Here is a 16400-nt window from a genome sequence, read left to right as displayed (position 1 = left end):
TGCAAGGATTTAAAAATAATGGATGAGATTCTTCGTTTGGGAGACTGGGGGCTGGATTCTCCGTTTCAGCGGCTAAGTGCCGGCGCCAGTGGAGCGTGTATGTTCTTTTACAACCAAAAAAATCGCATGACACCCTCACCGATTCTGGGACTGGTGAGGGATTAGCACCGGCACCGGGTGAAATGCCCGCCTTCTGTGCCGAAAACGGCCGGAGGATGTCTGGGTCCTAGACCGCGCATGGCTGACGACCTGCGGCGGTCGCGCCGTACGACATGGCGTCAGCTGTGCGCAGACCCAACCCGCCATCCGTGATCCTACAGCCCACCTCTGGCCACTGCCCACCAGTCCCCCCAGCCCTTGCAGAAGCCCCCCCGGCCAGCAGCATGGATCCCAGCCGAGTGTGGCGCTGATGGATTCCTGCACGGCTGAGACCACACGTGTCCCGCACCGTCGTGAACTCGGCCCATCGGAGGCAGAGCATCTCAGGTAGGCCGGCCGGTGATGCACCAACGCTGTTGCAATGCTGCCATTTCCAAGAGGACGGAGCATGGTTGACCAGCTTCAAAGCGGCGCTGGCCCCGATTTCAGCAACGGAGCCCATTCTCCGCTCAATTGCCGAACACGATTTTGGCATCGGGCAATGGAGAATCCCGCCCTATGTTCTCCCTATGAATCGCGAACCAATTTATGTTCCCCCGGGACCTTAAATGTGGAAGCAATTCCGTTCCCTTTCCATGTAAATTTATGCATGGGAAGGAACACGCGGGATTCCTGAGGGAATTCCGATATCAGGCCGCCATATTGAGAGGGTGGCCTGATAGTGAAGTCCCGCAGCCGGCCACCCCTACACCCCTCCCTCACTGCCAGGAACCCCCCCACTCCCCCGGATTGCCTAGGTTTCCCCCCTTTCCCCAAGTACGGGGTGACCTGACATCATAGAGCAGTAAGCGCAATGCAATCTCACGCTTGAGTGATTGGAAAGCAATTAGTTATTGGAATGCACTTACTTCTCTTTGATGTGGTTGTAAACATTGAGGTTTCAGCACTTAGAGTCACTCATCGATAATGTGAGTTGAATGAATCAAGGCTGCAGCTGTTTTGTGGAAGCTGTCAATCACAGACCACAACGAGAAATGAATGAATGAATTTAATAGAATTTACAGTGCAGGAGGAGGCCATTTGGCCCATCGAATCTGCACCGGCCCTTGGAAAGAGCACCCTACCCAAGCCCACGTCTTCAGCCGATCCCCATCCACTCTTTTTCGACACTAAGGGCAATTTAGCATGTTCAATCCAACTAACCTGCTTATCTTTGGACTGTGGGAGGAAACCAGAGCATCCGGAGGAAACCCACGCCGGCACGGGGAGAGCATGCAGACTCCGCACAGACAGTGACCAAAGCCGGGAATCGAACCTGGGACCCTGGCACTGTGAAACAATTGTGCTAACCACTGTGCTGCCGTGCCGCCCATGGCTGCAATGGCTTGCAGCTAATAGATCTGAGGGGTTTAAATACACGTCACAGTTGTTCTTCTTCCAGGATTGGACTCATGGAGCTTTCAGATAAGTGTTACAGCTGCCCCTCTCTGGACTGCTCTCTACCTTACAAACAGGGGTCTCTTTTCTGGCGGTTTTCTGGGGGGAGTCTGTGGGGGTGGGCCCCTTTAGTCAGGGGATCCCTATGCAGTGTCCGTTTGGTTAGGGGACCTCTGCGGGAGGTTCATTTAGTTAGGCGGCCTCTGTGGCAGCTATTTTTAGTTAGGGGGTCCCTGTGTAGGTGGGGGGGAGGGGGGGCGAAGGGTCCCTCCAGTTAGGTAGTGTCTGGGGTCTGTGGCGGTTTATTTTTGTTAGGGGGTCACTGTGGGGTCCTTCTTATTAGAGGATCTCTGTGGGGGGAGGGGGTTCTATCAGTTAGGGGGTCTGGGGTGTGTGGTCTCGCTATTCAGGATGTCCCTGGGCGATTCTCTTTATTTTGTGGTCTCGGCTAGGGGTGTCCCAATTCAGGGAGCTCCCTAAGGGAGTCTTCCTTTTAAGGCAGTCTCTTTGGGGGGGAGGGGTTTCCCATTCTGGGGGTCTCAGGGTGGCTGAAAGTGGTGGGGCAGTCTGTTAAAGGAAGATGGGAGAGTAATCAATTGTAGGTGGGGAAGGACGGCTTGGATCTACCTTGGGTGCAACTCCCTTCATATCCCCTTGGACCACCACGTCATGCTCATGTTTGGTGAAACGTGTGGTAATCTCTGCCCATGTGATTCCTGGCCCAGGGGAATCACGGAGAGCCAGAGATCAGGATACCGGGCCCACTAAATGGATGCTAACGGATCAGTCAGACTCATTTACATTAATTTACATCCTCCTGCTGGCGGATGTGTGTGAACCTCGATCCCGCCACCCCCAAGGGGGGGCAGAGGGTGGCGAAGCATTACATTCAGATTGGTGCCAACCGACGCCTGCCACTGAATCCAATTTTTCAATTCATCGTCCCGTTGGAAACACGCTTTGGGCATCCGAGGTAAAGAATTTCATCCCAAGTGATTTCCCATTTCAGATGGAGATGAAGAGACATGTTGGGTGGGATTCTCCATCACGCCAGCCCCATTTTCCAGTGCGCCGCCCCCCCCCCCCCCCCCCCCCCCACCCCCGCGCTGGCAATGGTATTCTCCTTTCCCACATCCGGTCAATGGGGGTTTCCTATTGGGGCTGGTTTAGCTCACTTGGCTAAATCGCTGGCTTTTAAAAGCAGACCAAGCAGGCCAGCAGCACGGTTCGATTCCCGTACCAGCCTCCCCGGACAGGCGACTAGGGGATTTTCACAGTAACTTCATTGAAGCCTACTCGTGACAATAAGCGATTTTCATTTTCATTTCATTGTGGGCCATCCTACGCCATCGAGAAATGGATGGGCGTGGGTGTGCTGCTGATGAGGCGGAGGATCCCACTGATTGAGAATCCCACAGGTTTTCTCTCAAAGGGTTGTGAATCTCTCTTCCCTGATGAGTGGTGGGGGCAGGACCTTTGAATATTTCTAACGCAGAGGGAGGTAGGTTCTTGATGAACAAGGGAGTCAAAGGTTATCAGGAAGGAATGTGGAGTTGGAGCCACAGTCAGATCGGCCATGATCTTATTAGCTAACCAGTCTGCCACGTGGAACCTTTCAAACACCTGACTAAAGTTCATATAAACTACATCCACAGCCCTTCCCTCATCAATTTTCTTTGTAACCTTTTTAAAACATTCAATCAAGTTGGTGGGAAATGACCTTCTCTGTATAAAACCATGCTGCCTGTCACTAACTGATCCATTTTCCTCCAAATGTGCAGACATGCTGTCCCTCAGTATCTTTTCCAAAAGTTTCCCCACCATTGATGTCAGGTGCACCGGCCTATAATTTGCTGGATTACCCCTGTGTAAACAAGGGAATAACATTGGCTATTCTCCAGTCCTCTGGAACCTCGCATGTGGTCAAAGAGGATGTGAAGATATCTGTTAAGGCCCCAGCTATTTCTCTCCTTGCCTCCCGCAGTAACCTGGGATAGATAACCGAGGACTTGTCTATCTCAATGTAATTTAGGGTACTCAACCCTTCCTCCTTTGATATATTGACATTCTCAAGAAAGTCCACACCTATTCCTGACCCCAACACCGTCATATCCTTTTCCCTGGTGAATACTGATACAAAGTGCTCATTGAGGATTTCACCCACGTCCTGTGGTTCCACGCAAAACTTCCCTTCATTGTCCTTGAGTGGTCCTATTCTTTCGCTTGCTGCCCTCTTGCTCTTAATATATGCATAAAAAGCCTTCTGATTCTCCTTCACCATGTTTGCTAAAGACATTTCATGTCCACTTTGTCCCCTTGTAGCCCTCCTAATTCCATGTTTAAGTTCCTTCTACTTTCACTCTACTCCTCAAAGGCTTTGTCAGTTTTTAGATGCCGCGACTTATCGTATGCTTCCTTTTTCCTTTTGACTAAGCTTATAATTTCTCTTGCCATCCATGATTCTCGAAACCTGCCATTTCTATCCTTCATTTTTACTGGGACATACCTGTCCTGCATTTTAATCAACTGGCCTTTAAAAGCCTCAGATGTGGATTTGCCCTCAAATAGCCCCTCCCAATCTACATGCCTCAATCCCTGTCTAATTTGGATGCAATTGGCCCTCGCCCAAATAAGCATCCTCAACTGTGGGCCACTCTTGACCTTATCCATTGCTACGTGAAAGCTTATGGAATTATGGTTGCTAAACCCAAATTGCTCCCCTACTTAAACATCAATCACCTGGCCTGGCTCATTTCCCGATACCAAGTCTAGTAGGGCCTCCTCTCTGGTTGGATTGTTTAAATACTGTGTCAAAAAGCTCTCCTACAACATCTAACAAATTGCTCTCCATCTGAGCCCTTGGCTGTCAGGGATTCCCAGTCAAAATGGGGGCAGTTCAAGTCACCCATCACAGCTACCGTGCCTTTTTCACACTTTTTCAGTATCTAACTAGACAACTGCTCCTCTGTCTCCTGCGGACTGTTGGGAGGTCTATGGTACACTCCCAACATTGTGATTTCACTCTTCTTATTCCTGAGCTCCACCCATAATGCCTCACTACAAGATCCCCCCAATGTGTCCTCCCTCAACGCAGCTGTGATCTGCTCCCTAATCAGCAATGCAACTCCCCCACTTCTTTTGTTTCCTCTTCTGTCCCGTCTAAAACATCGATATCCCGGACTGTTAAGCTGACAGTACTGTTCCTCCTTTAACCATGTCTCCGTAATTGCAATTACATCATAGTTCCATGCAGTAATCCAGACTCTCAGTTCATCTCTCTTACCTGTTCCAGACCTCCAGTCCCGCTGAGCCCTGTGGCTCCCCTCTGCCTGCTCTTACTCTGCACTATGTTTATCTCAGTCTCACGTTTTTCCCCAGTTTCTACACTTAGTAGCCTGCTGTTACAATTCCCACCCCCCTGTCACATTAGATTAAACCCTCCCAAACAGTACTAGCAAACCTCCCTCCAGTTCAGGTGCAACCCATCCTTCTTGTACAGGTCCCACCTTCCCCAGAAGACATCCCGGTGATCCATATATTTAAACTCCTCCCTCCTACACCAGTTCTTTAGCCACATCTTCAACTGTACTATCTCTCTGTTCCAAGTCTTATTAGCACATGGCATGGGGAATAATCCTGAGATTACAACCCGAGAGGTCCTGCTTTTTAGCTCCCGACCTAACTCCCTGAATTGTGAAGACAGAGGCAAAGTACAAATTTAGTTCCTCAGCCATTTCTTTGTTCCCTGTTATGAATTATCCTGTTTTTGACTGCAAGGGGTCTTTGCTAGTTTTTAGTAATCTTTTTCTCTTTACATACCTATAGAAACTTTTACAGTCAGTTTTTATGTTCCCCGCTTGTTTACTTTCAAATTGTATTTACTCCTTCTTAATCAATCCATTGGTCTACCTTTGCTCAATTTAAACTGTTGCCAACTCTCAGGGCCTTATCATTGGCAATGAAGTTAACACTGATTGTCAATTTCTATGGATCTGGTTATTTCCAGTCAGGCATTCAGTGATATCAGCCAAGGAACTGTGAGGACTTGCGCTTAACTGGTGACAAAGGTCCATAGATGTAGGAACCGAAGTAGACCATTCAGCCCATTGAGTTTGCTCCGTCATCAATGAGATCATGGCTAACCTGATATGATGAAGTCCTTTTCTGCAAGGCCATCAGATTTTATCAAACTCCCCTGTACAGCCAAGGGACAAGTCCATGAATTTCCTCAGGGTGCCCAGAATAATCAATGGTCCCATGTGCGGCTGAATGATTTACTTCTGGAACCTATCACTTTCATCAACCACTGACAAGATCATAAGAAATAAGAGCAAGAGTAGGCCATTCAGTCCCTTGATCCTTGATAGGGGCAGCACGGTAGCATGGTGGTTAGCATAAATGCTTCACAGCTCCAGGGTCCGAGGTTCGATTCCCGGCTGGGTCACTGTCTGTGTGGAGTCTGCACGTCCTCCCCGTGTGTGCGTGGGTTTCCTCCGGGTGCTCCGGTTTCCTCCCACAGTCCAAAGATGTGCGGGTTAGGTGGATTGGCCATGATAAATTGCCCGTAGTGTCCTAAAAAGTAAGGTTAGGGGGGGGTGGTGGTTGTTGGGTTACGGGTATAGGGTGGATACGTGGGTTTGAGTAGGGTATCATTGCTCGGCATAACATCGAGGGCCGAAGGGCCGGTTCTGTGCTGTACTGTTCTAAGGTTCTAAGATTCTGCTCTGCCATTGAATAAGATCATGGTGATTTGATTGTGGTCTCACCTCCACTTCCTGCCTGACCCCAAAATCCATGACTACGTTATGAGGCAAAAATCGGTTGAATCTCCTGCTGAAGCATTCTGGGTAAGAGAGATGCAAACATCAATCACCTCTGAGAGACCATGAAGTGTGACATTGACAGTATAGTTGTGAGATCTATCCAGAGCCAATACTGGCTCAGAGCTTCTGGCTATAAAATGGAATCAGGCATGTTTCAAGTGAGGAGAGGAGTGCGACGAGACCGTGTGCTATTGTCAAAGTTATTCAACCTGAACACAGAACAAATATTCTGAGAATCAAATGTACTTCCAGAGGTAATAATTGGAGGCAAGAACATAAATTTCATGTCATGACACAGTGTGACTTGCAGAATCAGAAGCAGCACCCCAAAACATCGTAGATCAAGTAAAATTTAGAAGTTTAGAATATGGATTGAGTCTGAACACCAAGAAAACAAAAACAATGGTAGTTAGAAGAAATGAGAGTGAATATTGAAATGGATGAAAAATGTGTTAACAACAAGAAAACTCAAGCTTGTGACAAGCTCACAAGATGCTCCATTCTTTCCACTTGTCCCCCTGCCTCAGGAATATGGACAATAAATAACGATCTGTGGAAGGACATGTGGATGATAAGATAAATGTTTAACATAAAACAAATGAAGAGTTACTTAAAATTACAAAAGGAAAAAACAAGTCTTCAAAAATGACAGACAAAAAAGAAAATGTCAATTTCTCAGCCATTTGATCAGATCTCACTCACTGCTAACACAAGAGACACGATAACTAACTCTTCCACACACACCTTCAACTCCCTTGTGGGTCGTGTCCTCATCACCTCCCGCTCTCACTGGCCACCCACACATGCCAGGCATCCTTATCATCTACCCTGGCACGCGTTCTGCTTACATTCTCTCCATCAGTCTTCATTCAGGACAAGTTGGCACACAACAAGAACAAGAGATCCCAGACAGGTGGAGGTATGCCAGAACTCAAGGCCCCTCTCGGATTTTGAGGAGAGAGTCATTCAGTTAACCGGTGAGGATGTGAACTGTTCCTGTGCTGATGGTGAGGTTGGTGGTGATAAACCAAGTGAGGAATTAGCACTGCAACATCCATCAGATTACCATGCTATGACTGATGTCTCCTCAGACTCCTGCCAAGCACCAATGAAATCTCTTTTATTTCGCAGGCACAGCTGGTAGGCTGCTGAGGGAGTCCGCCAGCCAGGTCCTTGACTCGAGCCCTGACAGCAGCACAGACTTTGATTTCTCAGAGCCTAAAATGGAACACCCATCACAGCGTTCACCAAACCCTCCACCAGAGGCACACACCTCAGTGCGATCTAGTTCGAGAGTTGCCTTGGGGTCACAACTGGTGAGCACATAACACCATCTGATCCACAGCAGGGACTGTAGTGATCTGTATATCTGAGTGTATGTAAAAGGGTTAACATACATAAGCAAGTGCTAGATAACCACTAGATGGCAGCACCAGATATAGGTATAAAAGGTAAACTCAGAGAGAGTTCCTGCCTCTTCGTATTAGGAGTGACGAGTGAACAGAGTTAGAGATATAGGTTAGTGTACAGGTGCAGTTAATCATCATTATATATATTTAATCTTATTACTCTAATCTACAGTTATAATTATTGAAGGGTGAACAAACTCATAGTTAATTTATGCTCATCACTCAATAAACAATATTTGGGTTATTTGAAGACTTTGAGTGTTACTGAACATCAAGCATACGACCATTCTGGCAGAAAGCAAATGAGTAACAAGATATTACAAAACGTAATATAACAGGGACGCCCCAGGGTGGTGGCACCCAAAGGATTTTTGGAAGCCAGGAACCTGCTGAGTCCCAGTCAGAAGACGAGCCTCTAGACTTCAACGGCAAAGGAGGAAACATCAGGAAGGGATGTCTGGTACACTCATTGAATTAAAAAGCTGCATGGATATGCCATTGTGCCTTCAGTGTGAGGTGATTTTGCTGACAGGCCAACACACTGAGGTCAACACTTCTAGGACGGCGGATGCCTTAGAGACCATGGTCCAAGACTTCTGTCCTGCACTGCTGCAGGACATGCACTCCATGGTGTGGGCATTTGCTAGCATCCATCAATGCCAATGCCAGAGAGGGGCTGGACTTCTCAAACTCAATCCATCTGCCCCTCTATCCCAAGGACAAAGCCAGGGACCCTCAGGCATCCATAGGGATGGGAATCAGCTGGTACATGGCCAGGGGCCATCAACCCAGGTGACTCCAAGAGTGTCCCGCCCGTCCAAATCCCCTCTTCCTGTGACCACATGAGCTCCAGCTCCACAGTCTGAGGAGGGTGACACTGCCACATAGCAGGATCCTGAAAGTGGACTGGGGCCCCCCAGGTCTCGGCCCTCCATAGGAGACCTGCCAATGTCATTACAGACAACAGGGCATGGCAGACAGCAGGCTGCCTTCTCCTCCACTGTGGATCCTGGGGATGCACAAAGACGTGGTGGCAGGGTTAGACAATAAAGTACCTATCGTTTCACAGCCTTGGCACGGGTCGATATCGTTCACTGCTGTAACTAAACACTAATTGTACCCTTCCTATGGCTTGTTGTTCTGATAAGCTGTGTTCCTGTCATTGCAACCTGAAAACGTGTACTCTGCATCAGAAAAAGACAGAGTGGTCAGTCCAGGGATCCTCCATGTGCTTTCAGCAAGCTTCCTAGCACACTGATGGCTTCCCTTCACAGTGACTGAACACATTAGTCATGCCTATTTCTTCTGGGGAATGAGGATTTCTCTCCCACAATGTACAGAGCTACCATCACTCATTGCCGTCATTATCATATGGGACCTTTTATGAGCGTGGAGACGAGACTAGCCGCCTGCTGGCTCAGCAGTTGACAAAGCAGGTAGCCACAACGATAAAGCACAGGTGAACGATAAAAATGACAGACACGGTCCCAGACGTGATCAACGAGTCCTTCTCGACCTACTACCTGGAGCTGTACACCTCTGAAGCCCCGGAGAGGGACTCAAAAGTGAGACAGTTGTTGACAGACTGGACATTCCAGTTGTGGGGGAGGAAAGAAAACAGGGACTGGAAGCACCGCTGGCACTGGGGGAGATCATGGAGAGTATCAACTCCATGCAGACGGGGAAAGCACGAAGAACGATTTGTCATGGAGTCATCAACAGTACAAAAAGAGGTAATTTGGCCCATTGAGCCCATGCTAGTTGCTTCCTTGGAGAAACACCCCATCCAACAAAATAAACCTCCCCGTCAATCAAATCCCCACCCCTCATTACACCCCCAAACCTCAAATTTCCTGCCACACACACAGCCAACCCATCAAAAATACCTAGGCCACAAACTGACAGTTAACTGTCGAATCATCAACGAATTAGTCAAACCACTGAAATGCAAACCCATCCCCAGTGTCACACAGAATTGCTGAGATCTATTATGTAAACCGACTCTATTCATCTGCTTCCTTGGAGACTCCATCCTTCAGTCCTATCCACCCACTGGTGACATCAACTGAACCTGCAGCACCAATACTCATCCCACCCTCCCCACAATCCTGTCACCACAAGGCAGCCATGTTGCGGCCTTCTTGATCTTTCTTTCTCTCTTTAAGGATTTGGGAAGGCTTTTTTTTCCAAACAAAGCGGTTTCACACAACATTGAAAGAGGCCACAGGCTGAAGCCATTGAAACAAAGGCTATGCTTGGAAGTGCAACAGGCACTGAAGAGGTGCATTAAAGGCCGACAAGCCAGTCAGAAGAATCAAATGGTTCACAGTCTACTTCCAAAGTCAATAAGAAACAATCATGTCCTCCTAGGCCCATGAAGCCAGTGTGTCTACCACACATTTTGACAATAGCAGAAGTTGATTTCTTAAACCCACATCGTAAGAGAGAATGAACGATGTGTATTACTGAATGGGGACAAAAGGTAGCTGTCCCATTTTATTGGATGACAGATAGAAAAGGACAAAGGGAATTGGGAGCAGCCAGTTAGGCCTGGGAAGAGCAGATCCCATGAGAGGAAACCAGGGCTGCTAAGAATCAGATAGCTGCCCAGGAAATGTTAAGCAAGCATTATAAGAGGGGGAGTACGGTGTACTATTTGATTATATCTGCTGCTTTATACACACATGTGCTGTATGTAAAATAAATAGTTGAATGACATGTTTCCAGCCTTGTCTCACTGAGTATTTCAGCCCAGCTTTGGGAAGATTGGGAAAATTGATGTGTGGAAGACACGGGATCACAGCGAGTTTGCACTGCTCTGTTCTCATTAGATATAGGGCAATATGACACACTTTTGAATGTCATTGCTCTTGAGAAAGTACCCCTCGAGCTATGCCTAATATAATGATACGGATAATACAAGTGTAGGAAAGGGTTAACAAGAGAGACTACATGTAACTCAACAATAGATGGCGTAACTAACTAATCATATAAAAGGCTGCGTCTCTAGGCATGCTGGGGGAAGCTGATGGAGATTTCAATGTGGAAGATACTGTGAGGTTGAGTTATAGTGTAGTTTATAAATTAGAGAGATTATTCATTACTGTATCACAGATTCAGCACTATTATTTTATCATCTGTCAGTAAAGTGTGCAAACCTACTCAAGTTAGGTAGTGTAAAATAAATTAGTTTTGATTTAAACTTCTTAGTTTTATATTCTTTGTCAACACTACATATCTGGCTATCTTGGAGAACAAGACAAGGAATTCAACATGGTACCAGGGTATTGCTGAAGTTATTCAGATAGAAAATAGTCAGACTCTAAAGAAAACTAGCACGTGACTCAGACTTTGATGGTAAGACTGCTTCCAGATCTGCGACTTCAAAACACAGACAAGTCCCGAATTAATGGAGAAAGTGCAAACTCTACAACAGCTCAAGATTTCTGTTAAACCTGATGTCGTAAATAGGAAAGTATTTAAGCAGCAATTTCAGCTGTACCTTTCTGCATCAGATTTAGATAATGCCAGTGATAACTGAAAACTGGCATTATTTTTAACAATGGCTGGACCATCATGGTGTATATTGATGACATCATCATATGGTCAACTTCACAAACATGGATTGAAGTTAAATAGATCGAAATGCAACTTTGGTATCTCAACATAAAAATTTCTGGGTGATCAAATCTCAGAACATAGTGTGAAACCTGAAGATGATAAGATTTCTGCCATTCAGAAGATGACAGTCCCACAGGACAAGAATGCAGTGTTGAAATTCCGAGCCATTGTGAATTTCCTTGGAAACTTTATACCAAAGCCAGCTTTAAGAACAACAGCTTTGCGTAACCTTATCAAGAAAACCACATCATTTTCATGGACTGAAGAGGACAACAAAGAATGGCTAAACCTCAAGTCAGCTTTGACTACTGCACATGCCCTTTCATTCTTTGACCCTCCACGAGAAACGGAGATTTCCACAGATGCAAGTCAGAATAGAATTGGGGCAGTCCTACTTCAAAGAAATTATGATTCTTTGTGGACACCTATAGCGTATGCATTGAGATCTATGACTACCCCTGAGCAAAAGTACACTCAGAAAGAAAAAGAGTGTTCAGGCTTGTTTACTGGAATACAAAAATTCCATGACTACGTCTATGGACTACCGATGATCACGGTCGAAACAGATCACCGACCATTAGTACACATCATTCACAAAGCTTTGAATGACATGACTCCAAGACTACAGCATATCAAGTTAAGACGGTACGATTTCAAACATGTCTACACTCCAAGTAAAGATCTTGGGCGAAATTCTCCCCCACCTGGCGTAGCGGAGTGGTGCCAACCACACCAGCGTCGGGCCTCCCCGAAGGTGCGGAATTCTCCGCACCTTAAAGGGCTAGGCCCGTGCTAGAGTGGCTCCCGCTCCGCCGACTGGCGCCAAGGGCTTTTGGCGCAACGCCGCCCGGCGTCGGGGCTGGCCGAAAGGCCTTCGCGGGTCGGCGTGAGTCTGCGCATGTGCCGGAGCGTCAGCGGCCACTGATGTCACCACCGGCGCATGCGCGGTGGAGGGGGTCTCTTCCGCCTCCGCCATGGTGGAGGCCGTGGCGGCGGCGGAAGAAAAGGAGTGCCCCCATGGCACAGGCCCACCCGCCGATCGGTGGGCCCCGATCGCGGGCCAGGCCACCGTGGGGGCACCCCCCGGGGTCCGATAGCCCCGCGCCCCTCCCCCCCCAGGACCCGCTCGTGCCGCCTGCTCCTGCCGGCACAGAGGTGGTTTAAACCACGTCAGCAGGAGAGGCCTGACAGTGGCGGGACTTCGGCCCATCGTGGGCAGGAGAATCGCCGCGGGGGGCCCGCCGATCGGCACGGGGGGCGCGATTCCCGCACCCGCCGATTCCCGGGTGGCAGAGAATTCCGGCCACAGCAGGGACGGGATTTACGCCAGCCCCGGGCGATTTCCTGACCCTGCGGGGGGTCAGCGAATTCCACCCCTTATAATTGCTGATGCATTATCTCGTTCTACCAACACAGAACAACAACCAGAGATCGTTCAACAGATTGAAGCTCAAGTGCAGCATCCAGCTGAAACACTTCCTGCTTTGGATGAAAAACTCAAACTCATCAGAGATGAGACAAACAAAGATGAAATGTTGAAACAAGTCATCAACCATATAAAGAATGGTTGGCCGAAAGGACACTATTCGAAATTCAGAAACATTCAATCTGGATTCACTGTTGAAGATGGTTTTCTACTTTGACTCGATCGTATTGTTATTCCTATGACACTAAGACCCATGATACTGCAAAAAAATACATGAAGATCATCTGGACATAGAGAAATGCAAACATAGAGTGAGACAGGCAGTATGATTGGCAAGGAATATATAAGGACATAACCGATCTAATTGTGGAATGTGAGACCTGCCAACATAATCAATCGACTCAGAGTAAAGAAACACTTACACCTCATGGTCTTGAGAAGACTCAATTGTCGAAGGTTGGCATAGATTTTTTACTTTCATGGTCGTGATTATATCCTAATCATCGATTATTTCTTAAACTATCCTGAAGTGACCAAATTGTCTGATTCTACCTCAAAATCCTTGATTAAAGCAACAAAGGTGATTTTTGCTTGCCATGATAGACAATGGACCTTGTTTTGATAGCCATGAGTGGACAGAATTTGCTCATGCATACAATTTTACTCATATAACTTCTAGTCCTCTCCATCCGCAATCCAATGGCAAGGTTGAAAAAGGCTTGCACAATGTGAAACGTTTCAAGAAAGCTCTTGACTCTAATTGAGATATGTTCTTAGCTTTATTCAATTATTACTCTTCTTTCATGGTTTATCCCATGCTCAATTGTTAATGAACAAAATGTTGCGCACAACCCTTCCATGCATTCGACTACCTGATCCAGATCTTCAGCCAGTCATTAAGAAAATGCAACAGCAAAAGAATCTTTAGGAGAAATACTACAATGAACATGCGAAATTACTGGAACCACTTAATCCAGGTGATCAAGTGAAAATTCATATTCCCACTGGAGGATGGTCTGATCTAGCTAAGGCCATATATCAAGCAGCACCTCTTTCATACATTGTTCAAATGAATGATGGTTGTATCATTGGAAGAAATCGTCGTGCTCTTCTGAAAGTTCAAGCTTCTACTACGTTATTTCCAAGTCTTTAATTCAATGAAAATTTATTTCTACTGCAACAACATCTTCCAAGATACCAGATGACTTACAGAAACCGTTAAAGACATCCACTTCTCCACTGACTGGATTGAGGAGATCATCCAGAATCAGAAAGAAACCCAACAGACTCAATTTGTGAAGAAAAACAAATGAACTGTTTGAAAAATGTTTTAACTCACTTGTTAACTATAGTATACATATAAATGTATCATATACTACTGTTATTCATATTTTCCTTTTTATCATGTACAAAAATGTCAAAAAAAGGGGATGCAATGATATGTATACTAAGTGTAGTAAAGGGTTAACAAGAGAGACTACATGTAACTCAACACTGGATGGCTTTACTAAGTGATCATATAAAAGGCTGTCTCTAGGCATGCTGGGGTAAGCTGATGGAGATTTCAGTGTAGAAGGATAGTATGAGGTTGAGTTATAGTGTAGTTTATAAATTAGAGAGATTATTCATTACTGTATCACAGATTCAGCACTATTATTTTATTATCTGTTACTCAGTAAAGTGTGTGAACCTAATCAAGTTAAGTAGTGTAAAATAAATTAGTTTTGATTTAAACTTCTTAGTTTTATATTCTTTGTCAACACTACATATCTGGCTATCTTGGAGAACAAGACAAGGAATATAACATCTAATATTATACCTGATTGTTGATGAAATTAACGTCTCCAGAGATGCACTTCTCTAAGTTAACGATAGCGCCATCTGGCGTTGGTTTCATTCTCTTGCAACAAGCATCTGGCACCTCATGCTGAGGGTTGAATATAACGAATTCCAAGGTGCGTAAGAAATCCTTTGGACCACCCACTCCACAGCATTCAAACTATATCACGAAGAAACAAAATGGTATTATCGCCAATTCTTTTGTTTAAAAGAAACGGCATTCAAAGGAATTTTAAATGGTGGGGCAGTGAGTCATAGAGTTGTCAACTGAGGTTGATTGTATTTATGCAGCTTTCATTGGGTGAACTTCCACCTCCAACTGTCTCAACTGGTTAAAGTGCCGATTTCCCCCTTTTCCAATATATTTAATTAATACATAAAGGGTAGAATTTTTAGAATGAAGAGGGTAACAGCTCCCACCCACTCTCAGAAGCCCACTACCATTTCATGCACAACTGAGCATTGATTTTTTAAAATGTTTTGATATTCTTCCTGCAAATTGCTCATTGCAGTGCCCAGGAGATAACACTTTAATTCAGGATATTCCAGAACAATCCTTGAAGCTAGGTATCCCTACTAGGTGAGAAAAAGTTCCCTTAAAAACATTGATTTCAAGACTGAACAAATATAAATCTGCAAGAACCCAACTTAAAATGAGTTTGAAACAGTTTTAATCTGTACTTTGGCCGGTTTGTTTTGTGTCAGCTGTACTCAGTAGCTTTCTCTTCTTCAGGTTCAGGTGGTAGAGTCAAACCTTGCACCAGGAGACGTTTCAATGTGGGATAACAGATGTGCTACACCGTCATAGGTTAAAACAAGGTCCTGCCTGCTTGTTCTGTCAATGTTAAAAATCAGTGCATCTGTTTGAAGGGGAACCAAAAATTGTCACTGTGTGTCCAAACCAGCTCCGCCTCCCAGTCAATTCCAAAAACAGATTGTTGGGTTACTCATCTTTTACCTGCCTGTAGAGTGTTGTTCACAAGTTACAGCATTTAAAGTAATTCATTGTGTCTTTTAATGTAGAAGGAACACAAATGCTTTTCCTTTTATGGGGCAGCTCGGTAGCACAGTGGTTAGTACTGTTGCTTCACAGCGCCAGGGTCCCAGGTGAGCTTGGGTCACTGTCTGTGCGGAGTCTGCCCATTCTCCCTGTGCCTGCGCGGATTTCCTCAGGATGCTCCGGTTTCCTCCCACAAGTCCCAAAAGATGTGCTGTTTAGTAAATTAGATATTATGTGACTAGGGCTTAGACACTAGGGCTTTTCACAGTAACATCATTGCAATGTTACTGTGAGCCTACTTGTGACAATAAAGATTATTATTATTATTAATAATTTTAAAGTAAGTATAAGGAACAATAATCGTGGTGGTGTTGCTCAACTTAACAAAAGATCAAATAAACTCCCTTGTTCCTCCCACCCATTTCTTAGAACAAATATTTCCACACAAACTGATTAAACTTGGAAAGTTTTACTGCATTGAAGGAAGTAAACTCTTTGAAACAGCTCCCCAATGAGTGTCATTTGATTGCATCTTCCCCGTCGGTCTATAAATGTTTCCATGTCAAATATTAACCAATTACCCTTTTAAAGACTAGCACAGATTCTATCTACACCACTGCTTCGATGAGGCATTCCATGACCTAATGTTAAAAAAAACCCTTCATCCCTTTGGTGATGGTCTGAAATTTATGCTCCCAGGTTGCTGACTCACCAGCCAAAGAAAACACTTTTTCCTCTAGTTACCT

General features: G+C 45.8%; 1 protein-coding gene across 3 annotated transcripts in view; it reads right to left on the bottom strand.

The window, feature by feature from the left end:
* The window catches only part of LOC119971599 (tetraspanin-18-like), a 293880-nt gene that overhangs the window by 14191 nt on the left and 263289 nt on the right, over window positions 1-16400 (bottom strand). For all 3 annotated transcript variants that reach the window (XM_038807378.1, XM_038807377.1, XM_038807379.1), the window contains exon 6: window positions 14635-14814. In XM_038807378.1, the coding sequence (XP_038663306.1) occupies window positions 14635-14814 (180 nt within the window). The remainder of the gene's footprint in view (window positions 1-14634; window positions 14815-16400) is intronic.

The sequence above is a fragment of the Scyliorhinus canicula genome, chromosome 9, assembly GCF_902713615.1.
Source record: "Scyliorhinus canicula chromosome 9, sScyCan1.1, whole genome shotgun sequence".
Taxonomy (NCBI): domain Eukaryota; kingdom Metazoa; phylum Chordata; class Chondrichthyes; order Carcharhiniformes; family Scyliorhinidae; genus Scyliorhinus; species Scyliorhinus canicula.
The sequence above is the reverse complement of the archived record's forward strand: the minus strand, read 5'-3'. Positions and strand labels throughout refer to the sequence as shown.